The sequence below is a fragment of the Barbatula barbatula genome (assembly GCF_947034865.1).
Source record: "Barbatula barbatula genome assembly, chromosome: 15".
NCBI lineage: Eukaryota > Metazoa > Chordata > Actinopteri > Cypriniformes > Nemacheilidae > Barbatula > Barbatula barbatula.
The window spans coordinates 3,073,873-3,092,690 of NC_136778.1; the positions used below are offsets into that span (position 1 = coordinate 3,073,873).

Consider the following 18,818-nt stretch of genomic DNA (forward strand, 5'->3'; position numbering starts at 1 on the left):
ACCAAGAAATAGTCACATTAAAGTACAAATCGAGATTTATTAATTCACAATCTTATATTTTTATCATCTGTGTGCAAAAGTTTTGCAAACACTGCTATACATAAAAAATATACGAACATGCATCGAGAGTATAAATTCATTCTTACAGAATTTGTGATAATTGAGGTGAAGGTACACATTTTATAACAAGCTAAGCAAGATCTCCGTTTGTCTTTTGGCTTCGGGACGTGAGAGAAAAATGTGTTAAATGTAGTCTGTAATGAGATAAAGGACCAGCCCTCCTGTCTCTCCATAAACTTTCAATGAAAACCATCTTCATGTTTTGGCCATTACGAACCACACACAGCAAACTGAAGCGCCGTAGTAAAGTGCAGTGAATAAAAAGCGCTTTCTTGTATACGACATAGAAAACAAGGCACAGTGAATGTAGGCTCGGCCTCGGTTCAAACGCTGTGAAACAGGCAGATATTTAGGCCACTTGCTTATAACTAACTTACCATGGTTTTATACGGTTATGTCTCGCCGAGAGATAAATCATCTCTTGATTTTATCTTCCCCACAACAAAACGGCACAGACACGAAACTGACAAACGGAAAAGAACAAGAAACATTCAAACAAAGTGATGAGTTCATAAATCAACACCAGATTATTAAGAATTTTAAGCCATCACCAACATTTTCTGATTCATTACAGAAAATCCGTAGCTGCTTATTTTAAAAACACTTGCGCTTCGGCCACTGCTCACGTACATACAATAGCGCTTTTACCAAACTCTATCTTTGGCCTGAGATTGACGGATCTTTGTATGGCATTGACATCGTGATACAAGTAACACGAACAGAACAGAACCGACAGACAAATCATAAGAGAAACAGTGAAACATCAGAGACGTGAGGCAGTTTCCAAAAGCTGAATCCATCCTCACATAGTAGTGAACTGACTGTGAGCGTGTCGAAGCTTCTCAGCGATCTGCAAAGATGGACGACAATTATTAAAGTTGAACTTTTTAACAATTTATTTTACTCTCATTCACTTATTATCTGTGTAAAAAATTCACCGTCTCGTAAAATTTTACTTGTTCCTCCAAGTACTGCTGCATCACATGATTGTAGTCATAGATACGGTTGCTATGGAAGTGGTTCATCTCCGCTGTAAAGAGTAAAAATGTCAAATTCATTAAGTATCTGGCAGACTTCACAGAGATGGTATACTTTGTTAAGTGACCCCAAAAATGTTAGAAAACATAACGCTACTTCATATCCACAAAACATTCGACATTATGTCAAGAATCCTTTAAGGCGCCATTTTAGGATGCAATGACATCTAATGTGATGATGTTCGCATTTAACTGTCAAAAACTCTTTGGGTGCGTTCCAGTACCTTGCAAAGCGTAAGACATAACGCTGACACGTTTAGTCATGGCGGTTTTATCCGTAGGGTTGATTTTACTAGCAGCCACTAGTTTATCTCCTTCTTTTACTTTCTCAATAGCAGCCTGTTAAGATAGAAAATAGAAATAAACATACAACCCACACGTTTTCCCATAAGCCCTGTGCGTAATTTCGGTCTATATGGACTGTCGGAGTGAATATGGTCTTGGGTTCACCTTGTGAACTCCTATAGTGTCAGGGAAGCATCCCAGCAGACCTTTGTACTCATTGTTGGTTTCCATGAGGGAATGAAGGTCTTTCCTGGGCTACGGAAACAGAAAGAGACAAAACAGCATGATTGCATCAGGTAGACACGCAGTCAATCTCAAACATTTGTAAATCGATGTGTGCACGTAGAAACACACGCACACACAAGCTAAGAAAAAGGACGACATATGAAAACACACACACACTTAGAGAGAATTTACTGTATATAAAATATATATTTATTAAAATGTACATTATTCATACATAAAAATGAGGACACGCACTCGTGAGACTCATTTATACTCCAGCGAGTGCGCAGAATGGTATCCCAGGCAGAGGCTTTGATGAGAGGGCACGTAATTCTCTCTGTCCTCTCGCATCCGCTTCCTCGTCGAGTTGACCTTTGAGACTTTTGAGGCGGGACAATGGCAGACTTGACTATTTTCATTAAATTTTTGCTGACAATAAAATTTTACTCATTTCTGTTATTCTCCATCTATGATCTTTGAAGTCTTTGGACACTAAACTTCTTCTCCTCGCTGTGCATTGAGACAATATAGACAGACATCCTGTTTAAAGCGGATTTGCGACATCTCCAGTCATCCAAACGTCTTAATTGTTGCCCTGATGTTGGAAATGGGAATTTTTATTGTTTCAAACGTTTCCTTTGAAATCTACTTTCTATTTTGTGTAGCTCAACAATCGTTTGCTGTACATCAGAACTATATGCTTTGGTTTTTCCCATTGTGATGAATGATTAAGTGGCGTTGGGCTTTGTGTTACTTAATATTATTCTCCGGTGTAACAAGAAATCATGACTGGACGACATCGTGTTTCTAGTTGCCTTGGTGTGCTCATTAGAATTTAATGGGAATATACTTGGTATATATTTTCCTCAAAATAATTTCTAGGGGTGCCAATAACTGTGGCCTGTTTGTATTAGATACAAAAATCAGAATGTGATATTCTCCACTTCAATTTGTTTTGCTTCAATGAAATGTTTGAATTTTGTAGATCTTTTTAATAAAAGATCAAAATGAGAAACAATGCAGATTTATTTGTACAGCCTTTTTTGCTCATATGTACCAAGGGTGCCAATAATAGTGGAGGGCACTCTATGTGTATTTTCAAAAGTGGCATTTTGATTTCTTACATCTGTTAACATGTTTGCTATATAATATAGTTTAACCTACATGTCATGTATGTATGACCTATTTAAAAAGTACTAAAATAATAGAATGAAATGTCTCCTGTAGTTATTTAATTTGAGTTATCTAATAAAACTGGTAATGCCTACTGGAATAACCCATTTTAATATTTTCTAAACAAATAAAGCAAAACAAAAAAATATTTTAATGACATTTTAGAGATTACATCATATTGTAACTTTAACAATATATTGTGCCTTGAGTTATTAATGCTCATTTTGTAAAGATTTTGTGAAAATTATAAACAATACAAAAGCAATTGTGTATACACATTACCGAACTATACAATTTTTAACTTCCTGTTAAGATGCCAAATATGTAGATCCATGAAGCCAAGGGCATACATAAAACTGTAACCTAAGTTTAAATACTGTTATGCCAAATTATGACGTTTCTGTACAACGTGTGAGATACAGGCCGGAGACTGTATGTGAGTGCATGTTAAAAGTGACCAATCAAAGGAGCGGAGAAGTCTGCCATTGTCCCGCCCCAAAGTCTCAGATGTCAACTCGACGAGCGAATAAGTGTTGAGCAGTTGCGAGAGCACGCATATAAAATATATTTTCTATATGTTTTATATACAGTCGTAAATAAAACATCTATATATGTGTGTTTTGTACTCTGAATGCTCTATACAATAATTAGGATGTTATAACTATAATATTTCACAAATAAAAAATCTGTAAAGACAGGCCCGTTTCACCGCCCCACACACAGCTCTAAAAATGTTTAAGGTTACACTGGTGCCAGAAGAACTTTCACCCGACAAGTGCGCGGTGGCCAAACAGCCCGGTTTTCCTTTACAGCAAGTTTCATTGATAAGAACGCAGCTGAATAATGCACACGACTAAATAAATGTGTAGGCACATCAAAAAGAGGCTGAAAAAAGCATCCCAAACACAAAAGGGTTAGGTCTAGAGAGTCTGATGTACAAGAGATGATATCAACGGAAGGTTACGGAGTCAGGAATGAATACACCGCGAACAGGTTTAAAACATAATGATCGTGAGTGACTATGTTCGTATTTATCGGGTGAAATATTCCTTTGAACAGTTCACAGGGTCATCTGTACCTGTTCTGCTACCATCTGAGCGATCTCCTCGTAGGTCTTTCCTGCAGCCGTCAGAGCATCAGTGAGTGTGGCCTCACCTGCGATTCACAACAACCAGAATACAAAAATGCTCGATCATCAAGATTCTTAAATATTTATAAACTCAAAATGTAAAGCGTATCGTTTCACTTAAGAAAACATTCGATAACAATGATTGGTGTGCTTTTTAGATCCCATATCATATACTGTACATCCGGGATGTGATTTCGTATTTCAAACTATTCCTTTAATCAATCATAGGGCAGTATCTGCATAGAATAAACAGACTTGCTTGAGATAAAAAATAAGATAAGTAGTAGTTTAAGGAACGAGATGATGTCTTTCACCGTTTTTCAGTACCATACCGGATGTTAAAAAGAGAAGAAACCATATTAACCCTCATCAAATTGAATTAGTAAGAGGAAGTGTATAGTTTCTGATACCTTCAAATCCACTGCTGTTAAACACGGAGGACAGATTCTGAAAAGCTTTGCCAATGCGCTGATACTCCTTCGGCAGGGCTGAAAGAGACAAACGCAGAAAATAAAACTTACCAGTCAGAGAATCTAAAAACTCTTGTTTTATAGACCACATGAGAATCAGACTTAATATGACAAGGACAGAGAATAATAAACACATACAATGTACTATAGCTAACCCAGGAACTTCTTATAGATACAGCAATGTATGGCATAGATGTGTTACGATACACTTAACTCACGATTGAATGATTATAAAATAGTCAGTTTAAACTCTGTTAAGGGAGATCTCCTTCACTGAAGTCTGATTTAATCTGGGGACGGTCCCTTTCACCATGTACACTAGCTCACTTTGCATAAAGACTCTCACTCCAAGACAAGCAAACACCACACAGGCGGATACTCACGGCCAGTACAACGTTTCCAGTGTTCATTCCCCACATTCAGCAAATCTTTTACCCCGTCATCCATGGCTTTGGTGAACCGGCTATACTGCTCACACTTCTGCTCTCTGAAGAAAACAGAAAACACAAGTGAGTTTCCCTCTTCAGGGTCACATAAAGTCATGAGGTGATCTGCAGGACTTACACCTCAACGAGGTCCAGGTCCGGCACTCCCTGAGGCTCAATCGTAGAGAAGATCATCACACCAACCGTCTCGTCTTTTTCTGCTCGCCTCTTGCCCGTCTTCCAGTCCTAAAACCAACCATTTTGATTATAATCTTCTGCGCTTTAACAACAGAGGATATGAAACATGGTGAGGTGTTTATCAATGAAGTTATTACAGAAAGAAGTACAATGCAATTTTAATATATACTATGGTACTGGATTTTATTATACATATTTGGGTCATTCTCACGAAACGTCATGGCAGAAAGATTCGGTAACATAAAATGATCATAAACATATGTATAATTGTAAAATATTTGTATTGCTTTTTCTATTCAATTTATGTGTATTTTATTCACATTATTAAGCAATTTGAACCGAATAAAACAATTGGATATTCTTCTAGACGTAGCGGTGTACAAAACGCTCATTACCGATATAGGTAGTTTCCACCATTCAAATGTATAGTTTTCTATTAAAATATACTCCATTCATGTCTTATTATGTATGATTGATAAAAAACTGCTTATGCTTAATGGCTTGACCGTTTTAAATGATTACACCAATGAGAATTTTTAAGGCTTTTCTTGTTAAAAAAAAGGAAATGTTCAAAATTGCGTAAAAACTTTAAGGATAGGGTATTTCTTTGCTTATTTTAAAGTAATAAAAAGGAAGAAAATCATGTTTGACATCTTGGAACCAAGATATAGTGAGAATCACCCATTTATGAATCATCGCATTTATTAATGTAATTCTTATTTGACCAAAACTTTAAATATATCAAGATGAACAAAACACAGAACAAAGAAAAAAACGTCCAGCATTTGAACTGACAACCAAATGTGTACCTTTTCATCTTTGTACGAGACAAACAGTTGAAAGACGTCACTGGATGAGACAATAGGATGCCGGCACATTCGCGTCATCCATCCCTGAAGCCTTTCCATACGCATTTTAATAAACTCCTCCTCAAATCGCCCTTAGAGGCAAACAAGGCACAATATTGACCAACCACAAACTATTTCAATTCCTCAGCAGCGGTTGTGTGTAATTGAAAGTGCTCACCTGTCACCTGCTTGTCAGGCAGGCAGGGAATCGGTATAGCCGAGCCGAATTTATCCACAAGTCTTTCATATAACCAATCGAAATGCTTGTATCTGTGATTGACAGGCTTGTTTGTGGTCTGTAGAAACACGTTATACCATGAACGCTGCTTTGAGAAAATAATAACAGCTCTGCAGTATTCAAACACGTTCCCGTACTTACGTTGGGTGTGACTTGGTACTCTATGTAGCTCTTCAGGCCGTACAATTTAGTGCCCTTTTTGGGGTCGGCTACAACACAGTCCAACTGAGCCTCTGGATATGACCACAGCGGACCCATGTCTCCCGTCTGAACACATTGTATATCGTTCATGGATTACAAACAATTCCCAAGAAACATACCGTATAGACTGATAAAATGTACAGCCGGATGTACAGTAACAGCTACATGGCTTACATAAATGGGCAACTTGGTTCCTTTGGCAGGCTGTTTGGACAGAAGGTACAACTCCGGACCTGATTTGGAGAAGCCAGGAAATCTACAAAGAAGGAAACACTTAAATTAAAAACGTATATGGGTCAAAGACCAAAAAGGGTTTGGGCATAAAAAGAATTGGTCTCGTTCATGAAACACGAGCAGAACAAGTTTTTAGGTAAATCGTTCGTAAAGTCATTCTAACATCAATTTTCAGATTCATGAAAATGTTTGTATTTTCAAAATGTTAGTTTTGCTCCCTGCCAAGTGTAAAACCGCACGGTACGTTCTGTATTCGTGATGCACTGTGTACCATAATGATATTTCACGAGTCTTTCATAATTTTTTACTTTGGGTCAAACGCAGAGTTCGTCATTATCCTTTTTTACACAGCGGTCCAATCACAGTGGAGAAGAGGCGGGACAAACATGTCATTGACCCACCCTCATACACAACAATGGAGAAGTTATATTAACGGTAACTCCGCTTTCATATTAAGTACTATTCTTCAAAATAAGATACTAGTAACAAGTAGGCTAACTGTCAAGGATATTCTAAATCACACCAACCAACGCATCTACTTAAACGCGTAGTGCCTCCAATGCATTCTCAAGCACCACCAGCTGATGGTTTTCAGAAGAGCACCAGGTATTATTATGTTAACTGGCTAAAAACGCTTTGGTGGACACAGTTTAATTGATTCATTTATTGGTAGGCGTACAGCCTTTGAGTATTTTATCAATTTATGCAATCTAATGTAGCCGTGACTAATGTAGTCATACAACATACTTGCATACATAACAGCACCAAAATGTTAAATTCTAAACTTATTTGACCTATTCAACTTACTTATTAAGAGCAATTTTCATGGATGTGCCATGAGCTCCGCCCCTATTGATGGCCCCGCCCTCTCCAGCCTCCGACTCAGAGTAGCCCCCCGATGACTTCACGTCATCCCATTCCTCATCCCAGTCGTCGTCTTCTGCACCTGTAAACGGATATCACACATTGCTTTTAAATACAGAACCGAAAGTGCCAGAATTGCGTTAGTCAACCAAACACAGGATGCAATCTCACATGGCAAACTCAGATTGTCCGAAAATATCTTCATCTGAAAATGCAGTCAAAACCATTTCATGTTGACACCCAGGCACATAAATGACATTAAATCAGTTAAATGAACATTAAAATACACAACAAAACACTCTCACGCATTCTTGTGAGTTTCTGGCTTTGTTCTCATGCATCTTGTTATTAAAACCACATCAACGTTCTCACAACGTCTGTACCTGAGAGATCGATAAGACACGGGTAGGGATAAATATCTTAAAGAAAGAGGAGAAGATTTGTTATGTTATGTTGAAATTTCTGTTTTTTAGTTAGCATTATTGACTATTTGGTCAATGCGTTTGGCCTACTTATAGCTGTCCATACAAATTAGGCTAGGTTAATTTTTCCAAACATATCTTCTCTACATACTCTCATGTTCGGTGGATTCCAGCCTCAAACCTTTAGAGAAACAGTTCAACCGAAAATGTATCTTCTGTCATCATTTCCTCACCCTCAGGTTGTGTATAAATCTCTTTGTTCTGCTAAACACAAAGGACGATATTTCAAAGAATCTCAGTAGGCAAACAGATCACATCAGCCGTTGACTCACTTAGTGTGTATTTTCCCTACTATGGCAATAAATAGAGACAAAATCTGTTTGGTTACTAACATTCTTCCAAATATCTTCTTTTGTGTTAAGCAGAACAGAGACACTTATATACGTTTGCAACACTATGACGGTGAGTTAAGGATGTCAGAGTCTTAATTTTTGGGTGAACGATCCCTTTAAGACGCCACAGACATAAATTGCTGAAGAGGTTTAAGAGATGACATGATCTTCGTTGGCAAACTTTAATCCATCACATGACTCAAATTCAGAGCGACATTTAATCACACCCACATGTTCACGATGTGTCATAAAATCACAACAACATTTAACCCTCGCTATTACAACTCTTTGATCAGACTGACAAAAGCGAGCATGTTTAATGTTTATGAAATGCAAATTAACTTAAAAATGTCACAACAATGTACCGTACTGCCACACACCATATAAAGTTTCACATATTACAGTACATTTAAAAATACTATATAAAGATAAAGACTATTTCAAAATCACTTCTTCGGGTAAAATTATCATTTAGTTTCATTCTGTGAACTACTAACAATATTTCTCTCAAATCTAAATTTTATATGACAACCTTGATTTTTATCATAGTGTTCATGTGTCTTGTCATGTTGTCAGTCTTTCACATTGCTCAAGTCACTCCTGAGGTTTGGTTTTGTTGAAATATTGTTTGCATACAGTTTTTCACTGTTTGACTGACCAGGAGGGGTGCTGATATCAGCTTCAGAATTTAAAGTTTTCGTATATATTAATATAACTTTAAAATGTAACATTATGCTTATTTATTTACTACATACATGTATGTGTTTCTCTTTTATCTTAAATGTGTGCTTCTCTGAGATAACTACGCTGTGTGTGTGCGTGTCATTGCGTGTGTATATTGTGCTCTGTGCGTGTTTATGAACATGTGTGTTCACTTCTTTTGTGTTTACTTGTAAAACTCTGAAAGTTTTGCTTATAGTCATTTAGTTTCATTGACAGCTACTTTGTAACAATGAAAATTATAAAATGCACTATATAAATAAAGTGGACTTGACTTGAAATTCAACAGACTACAAATGCATCTACTAATGCCGATTTGATGGACATTTGGAATGGTCTCTAAATTGTTTCTGCAGGTGTATAGTGTACACTGTGAAGTTTGCAGTAAGCTAGTATTACATTTTGAACCCTAGCTTCTATTATTATTTTTTGCTTTTTGAAAAGCTGGCATGAAATCTCTCAAACAAATATCATCTGCTAGTAAGACAATACAAAATGTTAATGACTTGAATACTTGTTCAGTTCCTTTCACACAACTGTTTTCTATTTGAGACATAAGGTTCAGGTTTCAATTGTTTCATGAAAAATCTACCGAAACCTAAAAAAAAAACCAATTTATGAATGTTTTGCAAAAAGAAAACCAAAAGAAAACCCTCTGACCAATGAATTTCTATTAGTTTTCACCATTACAACATTATAGTTTGGATATAGACTGAGTCACCATTGAATTTATTGCCTCTAATAAAAATCAAGATATTGATGACTTATCGTCATTGAAGATTCCCACACCGCTTTAATATAAATTTACCTGGGCCCTGGTAGGCCTGTGGGTGGCCATGTCCTCCAGAATGCCAGGCGTTGCTGCTGTTTTTGCCCGTCTCTGTGCCCTCTGGCTGAGCTGCCCAGTCATTGGAAAATCCCCCAGAGGCGTTATTGTCAAACGCTGCCCATGGGTCATTTCCATTACTCGTCTAAAAGACACAATAACACTGTGTTACAGAATAACATATTGGATGACTTGATGGTCAAACATATTCCAACAATGCAAAACCGACAAACACAAAAAATCTTGAAAGTCTCGAAATGTAGAGTAAAATACTTGAAACATGCAACTCATGTTAAGCAGGTTCTTTCAGCCTTGAGCATAAGCCTTATGAGTAAAACATGCCGTTTTGATCCTTCGCACCTTCATACGACTCTTTCTACTTTTCAAAGAAAGCAACAGCCCACTCACATCCGAGGACGGGCGCCGGATGACCTTTATTTTGAAAAGCTGTTCGAGAGGTTATTTAAGACGTTCAAGGACTAACGAAATCCCATGAAGCGTGAATAGATGGACATGTTGAATGGACTTGGACACCTACCCGTCTCCGCTTCTCAATGTCTGTCTAACAGCATTTAATAACACAAACCAAACAAATGACTCTACCAATGGATCTTTGGCCCTGATGACACAAAAAGCTCAGAGCGACAATGCCAGAACACAAGCCACCATCTGGCCACCCACACACGTGTCATTCATATACCATTAGAACCATCATCACATCTGGTGAACTCGGACCTTTCGCTCTGACAACCCATTTCTGCTCATCAAGCTTTTCTGTAGCTCAGAGGTTAGAGCATGGCACTACCAATGCCAAGGTCGTGGGTTTGATCCCAGGGGATTGCACATACTTAGAAACAAATGTGTGGTATGATGCAACGTATAATTATCACTTTTGATAAAAGCGTCTGCCAAATGCATTAATGTAAATGATAAAAGCAAATATTGTTTTGTTATTTAACACGCAGCTGACGGTTGGACAAACATGCATCTGAAAGTCCAAAAGTGTCCGCATTTCGACTCGTGCAAAAACTGCATGTCATGCATTCAATGCGGGCACCATGCGGCATGAAAGCGTTTGAAATGCTTTCCTGTGGCTCAGCGGCTAGATCATGGTGCTAGCAATGCCAAGGTCTTGGGTTCGATCCCAGGGGATAGCACATACAACATATAGTATAATGCAATGTAAGTAGCTTTGGATAAAAGTGCTGGCCGATACAAACTATTTATAGAATAATTGGCGGCATTAATGATGAGAGCCACTTAAAATATAATTTATTTCAAAAAGCTTAAATCAAGAGAAGCTATCCACTAGATAGTAATGTGCTCATTCAGTTTCAAAGTGACTGAATCAATGCAAAGATGTCGTGAAAATCTGCTAGTTTGGTCAATTTCTGATGTGACCCTCCAGTAAAAACAGTGCTGATAAGTATGATTGATCTCGTGTTTTACATCAATGGGGACTGATTGAATGATTTTGGTCGTGTTAGTGACAGAAAGCTAGGACCTCCAGAATCGGGCTTTTGTAAAGGGCCCCATGCGTGGCCTCTGAATCCATCATGCTGTTTGGCATTCCGGGTACCTCATCGGGGGAGGTGGAAGAAAAGGCCGGGGTAACCGGGGTTTCCGCCTGAGCTAATTCCACCTTGGAAGAAACAGGGCACATCATAAAGCATCTGAAAAGAAAGGGTTACCCTGACATCCTATAGAAAAGACCTTTTACAGTTAGACTCGCTTGTTGCTATTACAAACTATTCCCCACCGTACAAGACATTACAGAATCCGCAAATACTGAAATCATGCATCAGATGAATCTGTCAAATTTACCTCACCGTACAAATTTATTTTTAATTGTTAATCTAAAATAATTCACAAAATGAAAATCTGTCTTCATTTACTAATCCTCATGTCTTTAAAGACCCTCTATGCCTTCTGCATGATGAGCTTTTACAAATTTCTTCAAAAAATGATGTCATGAGCTGGAGGACTTGGAATTCAGTCCACATATAATTTGCAGTGATGATATATAAACGCTCATATTATGTTTTTGAAGCATCTCCTGCATTACAGAGAGCAATCTGAGCTTTTTTCTCTTCATGGGATTTGTTTGACTGTGACCGGCCAAGCAGGTTCATTCTTTTGAATGACATCACGTGCCATTAGAGGATGATACTGCTTTATTAGTTCTGACAATTATGACAAATGGAAACGAAAACATGAAAGGGATACCAATAATGATAATTCTGTCCCGAATTACTCACTCTTTGGGAGCTTTGGTTGAACACCAAGAAAATTACATTTTAAAGCATCATTGACTACCATAGCAGAAACAATTTAAGCACTTTCCCTTTAACCCGCTTTGTTTTTTGTAAGAAATGTTTCTGGCCTTATTTTGCATGACGTAATCTGTGATATTAAAGAAAAAAGTGCTTGTTGTCAATCTTTAACCAAAGGGAAGGTTGGCGGTTTTAATCCGTCTTTAACTAGCAGTAAGTCAAGTGGAGGCCCTGTTGAAAACAAAGGTTCCGCAATTGAAAGCAAGTGTCAACCACAGCTTCCTCCTCTTCAACATATGTTGACCGCTTCACAGTTTCTCTACAAAAAGAATTGAAATGAAAAGAATTCTTTCCACTCAAAAGACAGCGTCTGTACCGAAGCACACACCCACAGTTATCACAAACACACACTGTACAGGACAATGTGAACATTTAATCCTGTTATAATTATGATATTAACACTGCCCTCGCTGACTCGTCTTAATAAGCAACACAGGATGTTTCATGTACAGAGTCTGCACATTTTTAAAGTAAGGGTCATTTGAAACTGGAATCTCTCTTCCTGTGCACTTCCTCTGAGGAAGAACATGGAGAACGACAGAACAGAGGTACAAATATACACCCTTCCTATAGTTTCTTCCAGTTTAGGATGGATTAGTAAACAACATTAACCTTATCATCGATTTCTCACCTGTGTTGTGCTGGCTGAGGTGGGCATGTGACTGTCAAAAAACGAGAGATCGAGAGGTGCTGCATTTCCTCCAGAGGTCACAGGTTGAGCCTGCTTGAACTAACGTGAAATACAGAGAGACAAAGAAATGCAATTTAATAACTTGTCGTTATAACAAAATATAAAAACTACAGTAATTGTTCCCAATTATGAAATTAAAATACAGTAATGCAAGTCTCTTTGGATAAAAGCGTCTAGCAATTGCATAAATGTTAAATGAAAATGACACTTCACCAATGTGTTTGCAAAAAATCACATTAAATAAAATGTATACATGTATTCATTATTAAAAAAATCAAGAATGCATTTATTTTTTGTACTGAAAGTGAAAAATAAATAAAATGCATTTAGTATGCAGCTTCTTTAGAAAGAAAACAACATTATGTCTGACTTATGTCATCATCTTTATAATGCATTCCAGACGTTGGCCTCAGCAAAATCAAATACATGTACGCTTGCCATTTGAACTCTGCGCTTTAACTTTGCATAACTTAGATAGGAAAATGTAGTTTTATTCTGATTTATGTTAATTGTTTGTTTGTCTTTCATACGATGCTTTAGAAAAATAGTGACCCTATAGACAATAAAAGGGTAAAGAAAAGTAAAGCAATATTCACAATGTTGAAGCAATGTGGATATGTTAGCGGGATCTAGAGGTGAGGTTGCGGATTGCAAATCCCCCCTTCCTTTCGAAACCCTCTCACAGGACAAAGATGTTGTCATGTTTTTGCTTCTTCTTTATACTCCTTTGACGTGTGTATAATCCTTAGTGTTTCAATTCTGTATATCGGACAGCTCTCGAAACACAACACCAAAAACAAAACCGCTGTGTTTATGCACAAAAAGTTAATCCAGGAAAGTGTAACCATCAGATCAGTGTTTGGTTCTTTGACCAGAGAAATGAAGGAAGCGTGTGTGCAGCTGTGAGTTATAATAGGCCAGAGGGGACAGGACACAGCCTATTTATACAGAGACTGAACTGTTTATGAAGACTGTGTGCACTGCCGAAGCAAGATGTCTAGTGTTTTTATAATACCATTACATCAGGCTTTAAAACAGACTAATGCATTTAAACATAAACAAACAGCTGTATCATTCTTCATCAACATCTAAAGGCAACATTTTGATTTCTTATTTTAGCACTCATAGATTTTACATGCAACAAAATGCTACAAACGTACATGTTCCAGTGATAAAGTGGGACATTCATTCAAGGATAACACGCTCAGACCTTCACCCGTCCACCCCCCAAACACTAACACACTGTGACTGGCCACAGGAAAAGAAAACACTTCCTGTTCAACAAACAGGTCACATACTAACAGCACAGATCTCTTTATGGAGACTCTTAATGGGTCAAACACACTGTTAATCTCCATGTGTATGTGTGTGATAGCATTATACTGTACATATACTGTACAAAAACACAAGGATATCTCATCTGCTGTCATAAATACTGCACTTATGATACATGGTACAAAGATCAAATTATATACAACTTTTAAGAAAATTATCTGAATTAGCTACTGTAAGATCCATTCTAAACATAAACCTCCAATTGTCCCCTTAGATATTGAACCTTTTCAATCTTATAAATCATAAGTGTATACGTAGATGCAACATTCAACTGCACCAGATACAGACACGTCCGCCATTTTGGAACAGTCCACTTTTTTGTCGCTTTCATTACCCAGTATTCCTAGATGCCACAACGTTAGCCAAGATTTAAATTCCCGAAGAAATGGGAAAATGTTTCACAGGGAAGATTATGTTTTTATTATGCGTTGAAGGCATAGTTCATCCAAAAATTGTAAAGTTCCGGGACAAAATCCACTACCATCGTAGGAAACGTTGTGTTCATCGTAACAAAGTCATTTATACAGGCATGAAATGATATGAGCGCGAGTAATGATGACATTTTTTATATAATGGTAACTTTTTGATATTGTCTTATAACGTCTTTGTCTTTTTGTATTATGTAAATTTTGGCAATTATAATGTTTGGGTTTACAAAACAGCACAAATCATTTTGCATATATCGAGTATTGGTAATACCAATATGGCGGACAACCTTCATACAGCATCCCATAGAAACATCTGCAAATGAGCCATCTATGTATTCATATCTACATTTGGCAGACGCTTTTATCCAAAGCGACTTTGATCTATGTGATCAAAGTTATTAAAAAATCAGTTTTCACATTTTGCGTGCAGTAAGTTTGTATTAACGTCATTGTGTATATATTGGTCAACTGCTATTTACCTCAACATAGTCCTCTGGCACCAACCCGGCCTCTCCTCTGGAATTTCGAGCCTCGAACCATCCTCCCCCTATGGTCTGGGAACAGAAAGGAATTGATTATCTTTACAGGAAAGATTCTTATTCAAACACACGCAATAACACAGACACAGGTGTCATGAAATGTTATTTAAGTGTTTAACTCACCTGGTTTGTAATGGTGATGGTCTCACCCTCTCGCACCGACAGCTCATTATTTCCAGGCTCGGCCGTGAAATCATATAACACATTTGCCTGTAAGTAGAATTGAAACCCACATCAACACGGAACGTGTATACACACATCAGATTTGCTAGGACATGTTAGTAATTGCTAATTATTTATTGATTTGAACCAGATCGACAAGTTCGCCCAGACACCGCTGAAAGCACACGAGCTCAGCATAACTCTGCTTAATATTTAACTCTCACTGTTTCTGGGAGATTTTTATACGTATTGTTGTAATAGCAGTTGCGGAGGGTGTTTTATGTTGACTGTCGCTTTTGAAAATTATTGTGTAAACGGAAGAGTTCAGAAACTACCCAACCATAACAAGCAAGTATAATTCACAGTTATGTCGTAGTTACATTTTGCAAAGGAAAAATTTTATTTTTGTAATGTAATGTCATTTTTTACGAAAAATAAATCACTACTTTGGAATAAAAATACGATTTTAATAATCGGTAAGTAAACAGGAAGATATGTACATATCAAGTCACTATTTGTGGTATTATCTAGGGATGCACAATAAATTATCGGCATCTTCCGATAAATGGACATTTTTAATAAATATACTATAGCCGATATACTATAGCCGATAAATACTGTACAGTAATGTCTTTCTGTCGTGATCATTCATTTACTGCTATAAGCAAAACATTGTTGATGTAGGTTCATTATATATAGATAGTGTATTTATGAATGTGTAAATTATGGGAACAAAAGCAGACTGTTGTCTGAATGCTTTGTGTCTTGAGACCTGTTAGACTTCTGGCTATTGAGAACATTTTACTGGGTAGGTTGGGCAGAACATCTATCATTAATTTGCTGAATAAAAAAATATACCAGGAAAGTTTGAAGATTAAATAATGTTTAACTAGTGTAAAGTAGGCTAGGTACATGATTTGTAGGGGAAAAAAGAGAACTAACGGCAGTGAATGTTTTAATACGAAAGCAATTGTCCACTTTTTGCCTCTTAGGAAATGTTATATTATTATCTAGATACTGTATATAGGCCTGGCCAACAAATCGGTTACCGGCGTCCAATGTTAAAGAATCATCGGTTATCGGCCAAAATTGACGTATCGGTGCATCGCTAGTATTATCATTTACGCTGTCAAAACAATCTTTCTGTCTAGACAGCATGATAGCCATTATTTACTATAGTAATCACATTGCAGTTATACAAATCTGCTTAATCGACAAAGAAAATTGTCCCAAAAAACTATTTTCCTTAATGTAAAATATGTAAATATAATATAACTTTCACGCACAAGCTACAAGTATGGCATTTACGGCAGAAGTTGCATTAGTTATAATGGAACTATTATGGTTTCTGTGGGTCTCTGCTGGTTATCTGTTGGTGAGATGTTGACCGGCAGATGGGAACTGATAGAAACCCATTCAATCCTTATAGAACAAGGCCCCAAAAACACCACGTAAATGACTTCAGTCAGTGGTCTAACGGTATTTGTACTGAAAATACATTGCTTTTTACCAAGGAAATGGTGGTAAAATGAATAATTTACTACGTTGTGATGACAAGCTAAAAGGAGGAACTGAGATTAAATGTGTATGGGCAGGATATGGACATCTCCTCATATAGACATCGAAGAGAGCATACAATTAAAACTGAAACTACACTAAAAATACTGTATTAAAATAAAAGTTTAACACTGGTCTTCAAGCAAGACTTTCTCACAACTGTACTAGCACGCTAACGTTTTCGGTTAGCGAGCGTAACTAACTTTTGGCGGACCACAGTTCCCAGGAAGCATCGCGGGTGACGTCACGGTGCCACTAAAATGTCACAAGACTACCAATGATCCATATTTTCCTACGCTTACAAGGAAGCCTTAAAACGTCGCTTGGACAACAAAATGCGACATATGGCAACATGTCGGAAACGTTTAGACCGTTTAACGATTCGGTTGTGAGACCAGTGACGGTCGTGAGCGTAAACGAGCAGAGCTATCTGCGTGTGTTTGGAGACGTCTTGATTTAAAAGTGATTAAAAACACACTGATCACGAGCTCGAACCGAAAACACAGAAAACAAGTCCTTACCTTCGTTTCCATTATTCACACAAGAACCAATCATTACAGAAGCGTGTAGTTTAATGGCGATAAACTCCCCCTCTCTCTGTTCTTCATCCACACATTTCTTAGCTGCGAAAACGATCCTTCTAGACGCAGTTAATTTCGGTCCATTACTTAATAGTCAAGTCGTTAACACTTTATCGTCTAAACACAACAGTTTCAAACTAAGCGGCCGAGTAACGTGTGATAATCTAAACTCGTCGTTTCTACCTCACGGACCGATCGAGCGTCTCACATACGAGTTACGAGACCGGAAACAAACTCAAGTCTGCCTGCTCTGCACAAAACTCAACCTGGCTGCTGTTTGTCTACGAAGGAGACGCATTTATTCATAGAAACGACAATAATAGGACGAGTAACAGTTATACAATGCATACATCTAATATCATATCGACGTTATATAATATAAAATAAACTTATATTGTGTTTTATATGTGCGATATTTATATTGTTCTGCATAGAACGTGCTCAAGAATGAAGCTGTTTAAGAACATCTGAACAACAAAGGGAGAATATAACACAATAACGAAACGAAATACAAAATAAAAGTTGCATATGTGTCGCGTGTGCGTAAGTTGCGTCAGCGTTTTGAACTGACAGGGTGAAGAAATAGTGCGTGTACACAGAGCGCCATCTAGCGACACAAAACATGTACTCGCAGCAGCCGCCACTTTCAAAATAACATTTCTGAAACAACGTAGGCCTAATATTCATCGTATTGTTAAACAAACGATCATTTATAAGGAAGTAAAACACGAATGAACAAGACATTTGTGGTTTTTAGAAGCATTTTATTGGCCAAGTGTAAAAATAATAAAGAATCGATTACTTTTAATGTGAGCAGATCGCTGTAACGTTTTAAGGATTTTAAATCATTAGTAACGTTGATGTAACGTTGTTTTAATGTTACTAAATCCAGATATTCCCGCGTAGATTTGGAACTATTATATAACTTCAGAGAGCACGTGATCAGTGGTCAAAATGTAGTTCAAATGTCGTCACGTGATTCGTGAGCGTTTGAAAACCACTTTACAGAAGATGCTGTGGATGTTTTGTATATTACTTTACAAGCTTTATAATTACGATTAGCCTTCATGCGAAGCTTCACATTCGCCAATTAAAAAGAAAACATTAGAGATGGATGTAAGTAACACAAGCACCGTAATTATACAATAGAAACAAAGAAATATATAAAATTAGAGAGAGGTGAATAACAAAAAAAACATGATAATACAAAATGCAAAATAAATAATAATGCAAACAAAAACTAAAATAAAAAGGGCATTCAATTACAAATTTGAAAAGCTTCAAAACTTTTTTCGTTTTTTCACGTTTCTTATTCTGTGTTTTTATATTTAATATGTTTTTTAAATAAAAAATCAAGATCAGCATGGCAGAAAGTAATATATGAG

General features: G+C 37.1%; 1 protein-coding gene across 3 annotated transcripts; it reads right to left on the minus strand.

The window, feature by feature from the left end:
* Positions 1 to 17: 17 nt before the first annotated feature.
* On the minus strand, positions 18 to 18,001 carry snx9b (sorting nexin 9b). Of its 3 annotated transcripts, none has more exons than XM_079474417.1 (19): positions 17,374 to 17,988; positions 15,257 to 15,343; positions 15,074 to 15,148; positions 12,772 to 12,870; positions 11,312 to 11,449; positions 9,790 to 9,952; positions 7,391 to 7,529; positions 6,524 to 6,605; positions 6,290 to 6,415; positions 6,089 to 6,206; positions 5,872 to 6,002; positions 5,004 to 5,110; positions 4,823 to 4,926; positions 4,380 to 4,457; positions 3,919 to 3,995; positions 1,608 to 1,697; positions 1,382 to 1,496; positions 1,059 to 1,150; positions 18 to 970 (listed from the first exon to the last, which is right to left on the minus strand). In XM_079474417.1, the coding sequence occupies exons 1-19, from the start codon at positions 17,383 to 17,385 to the stop codon at positions 923 to 925; spliced, it is 1,881 nt and encodes a 626-aa protein (XP_079330543.1). In that variant the 5' UTR covers positions 17,386 to 17,988; the 3' UTR covers positions 18 to 922. The 3 variants fall into 3 exon arrangements, with proteins under 3 accessions (XP_079330543.1, XP_079330544.1, XP_079330545.1); XM_079474418.1 differs by having other exon boundaries at positions 11,387 to 11,449; positions 17,374 to 17,705; XM_079474419.1 differs by lacking the exon at positions 11,312 to 11,449 and having other exon boundaries at positions 17,374 to 18,001.
* Positions 18,002 to 18,818: the final 817 nt, after the last annotated feature.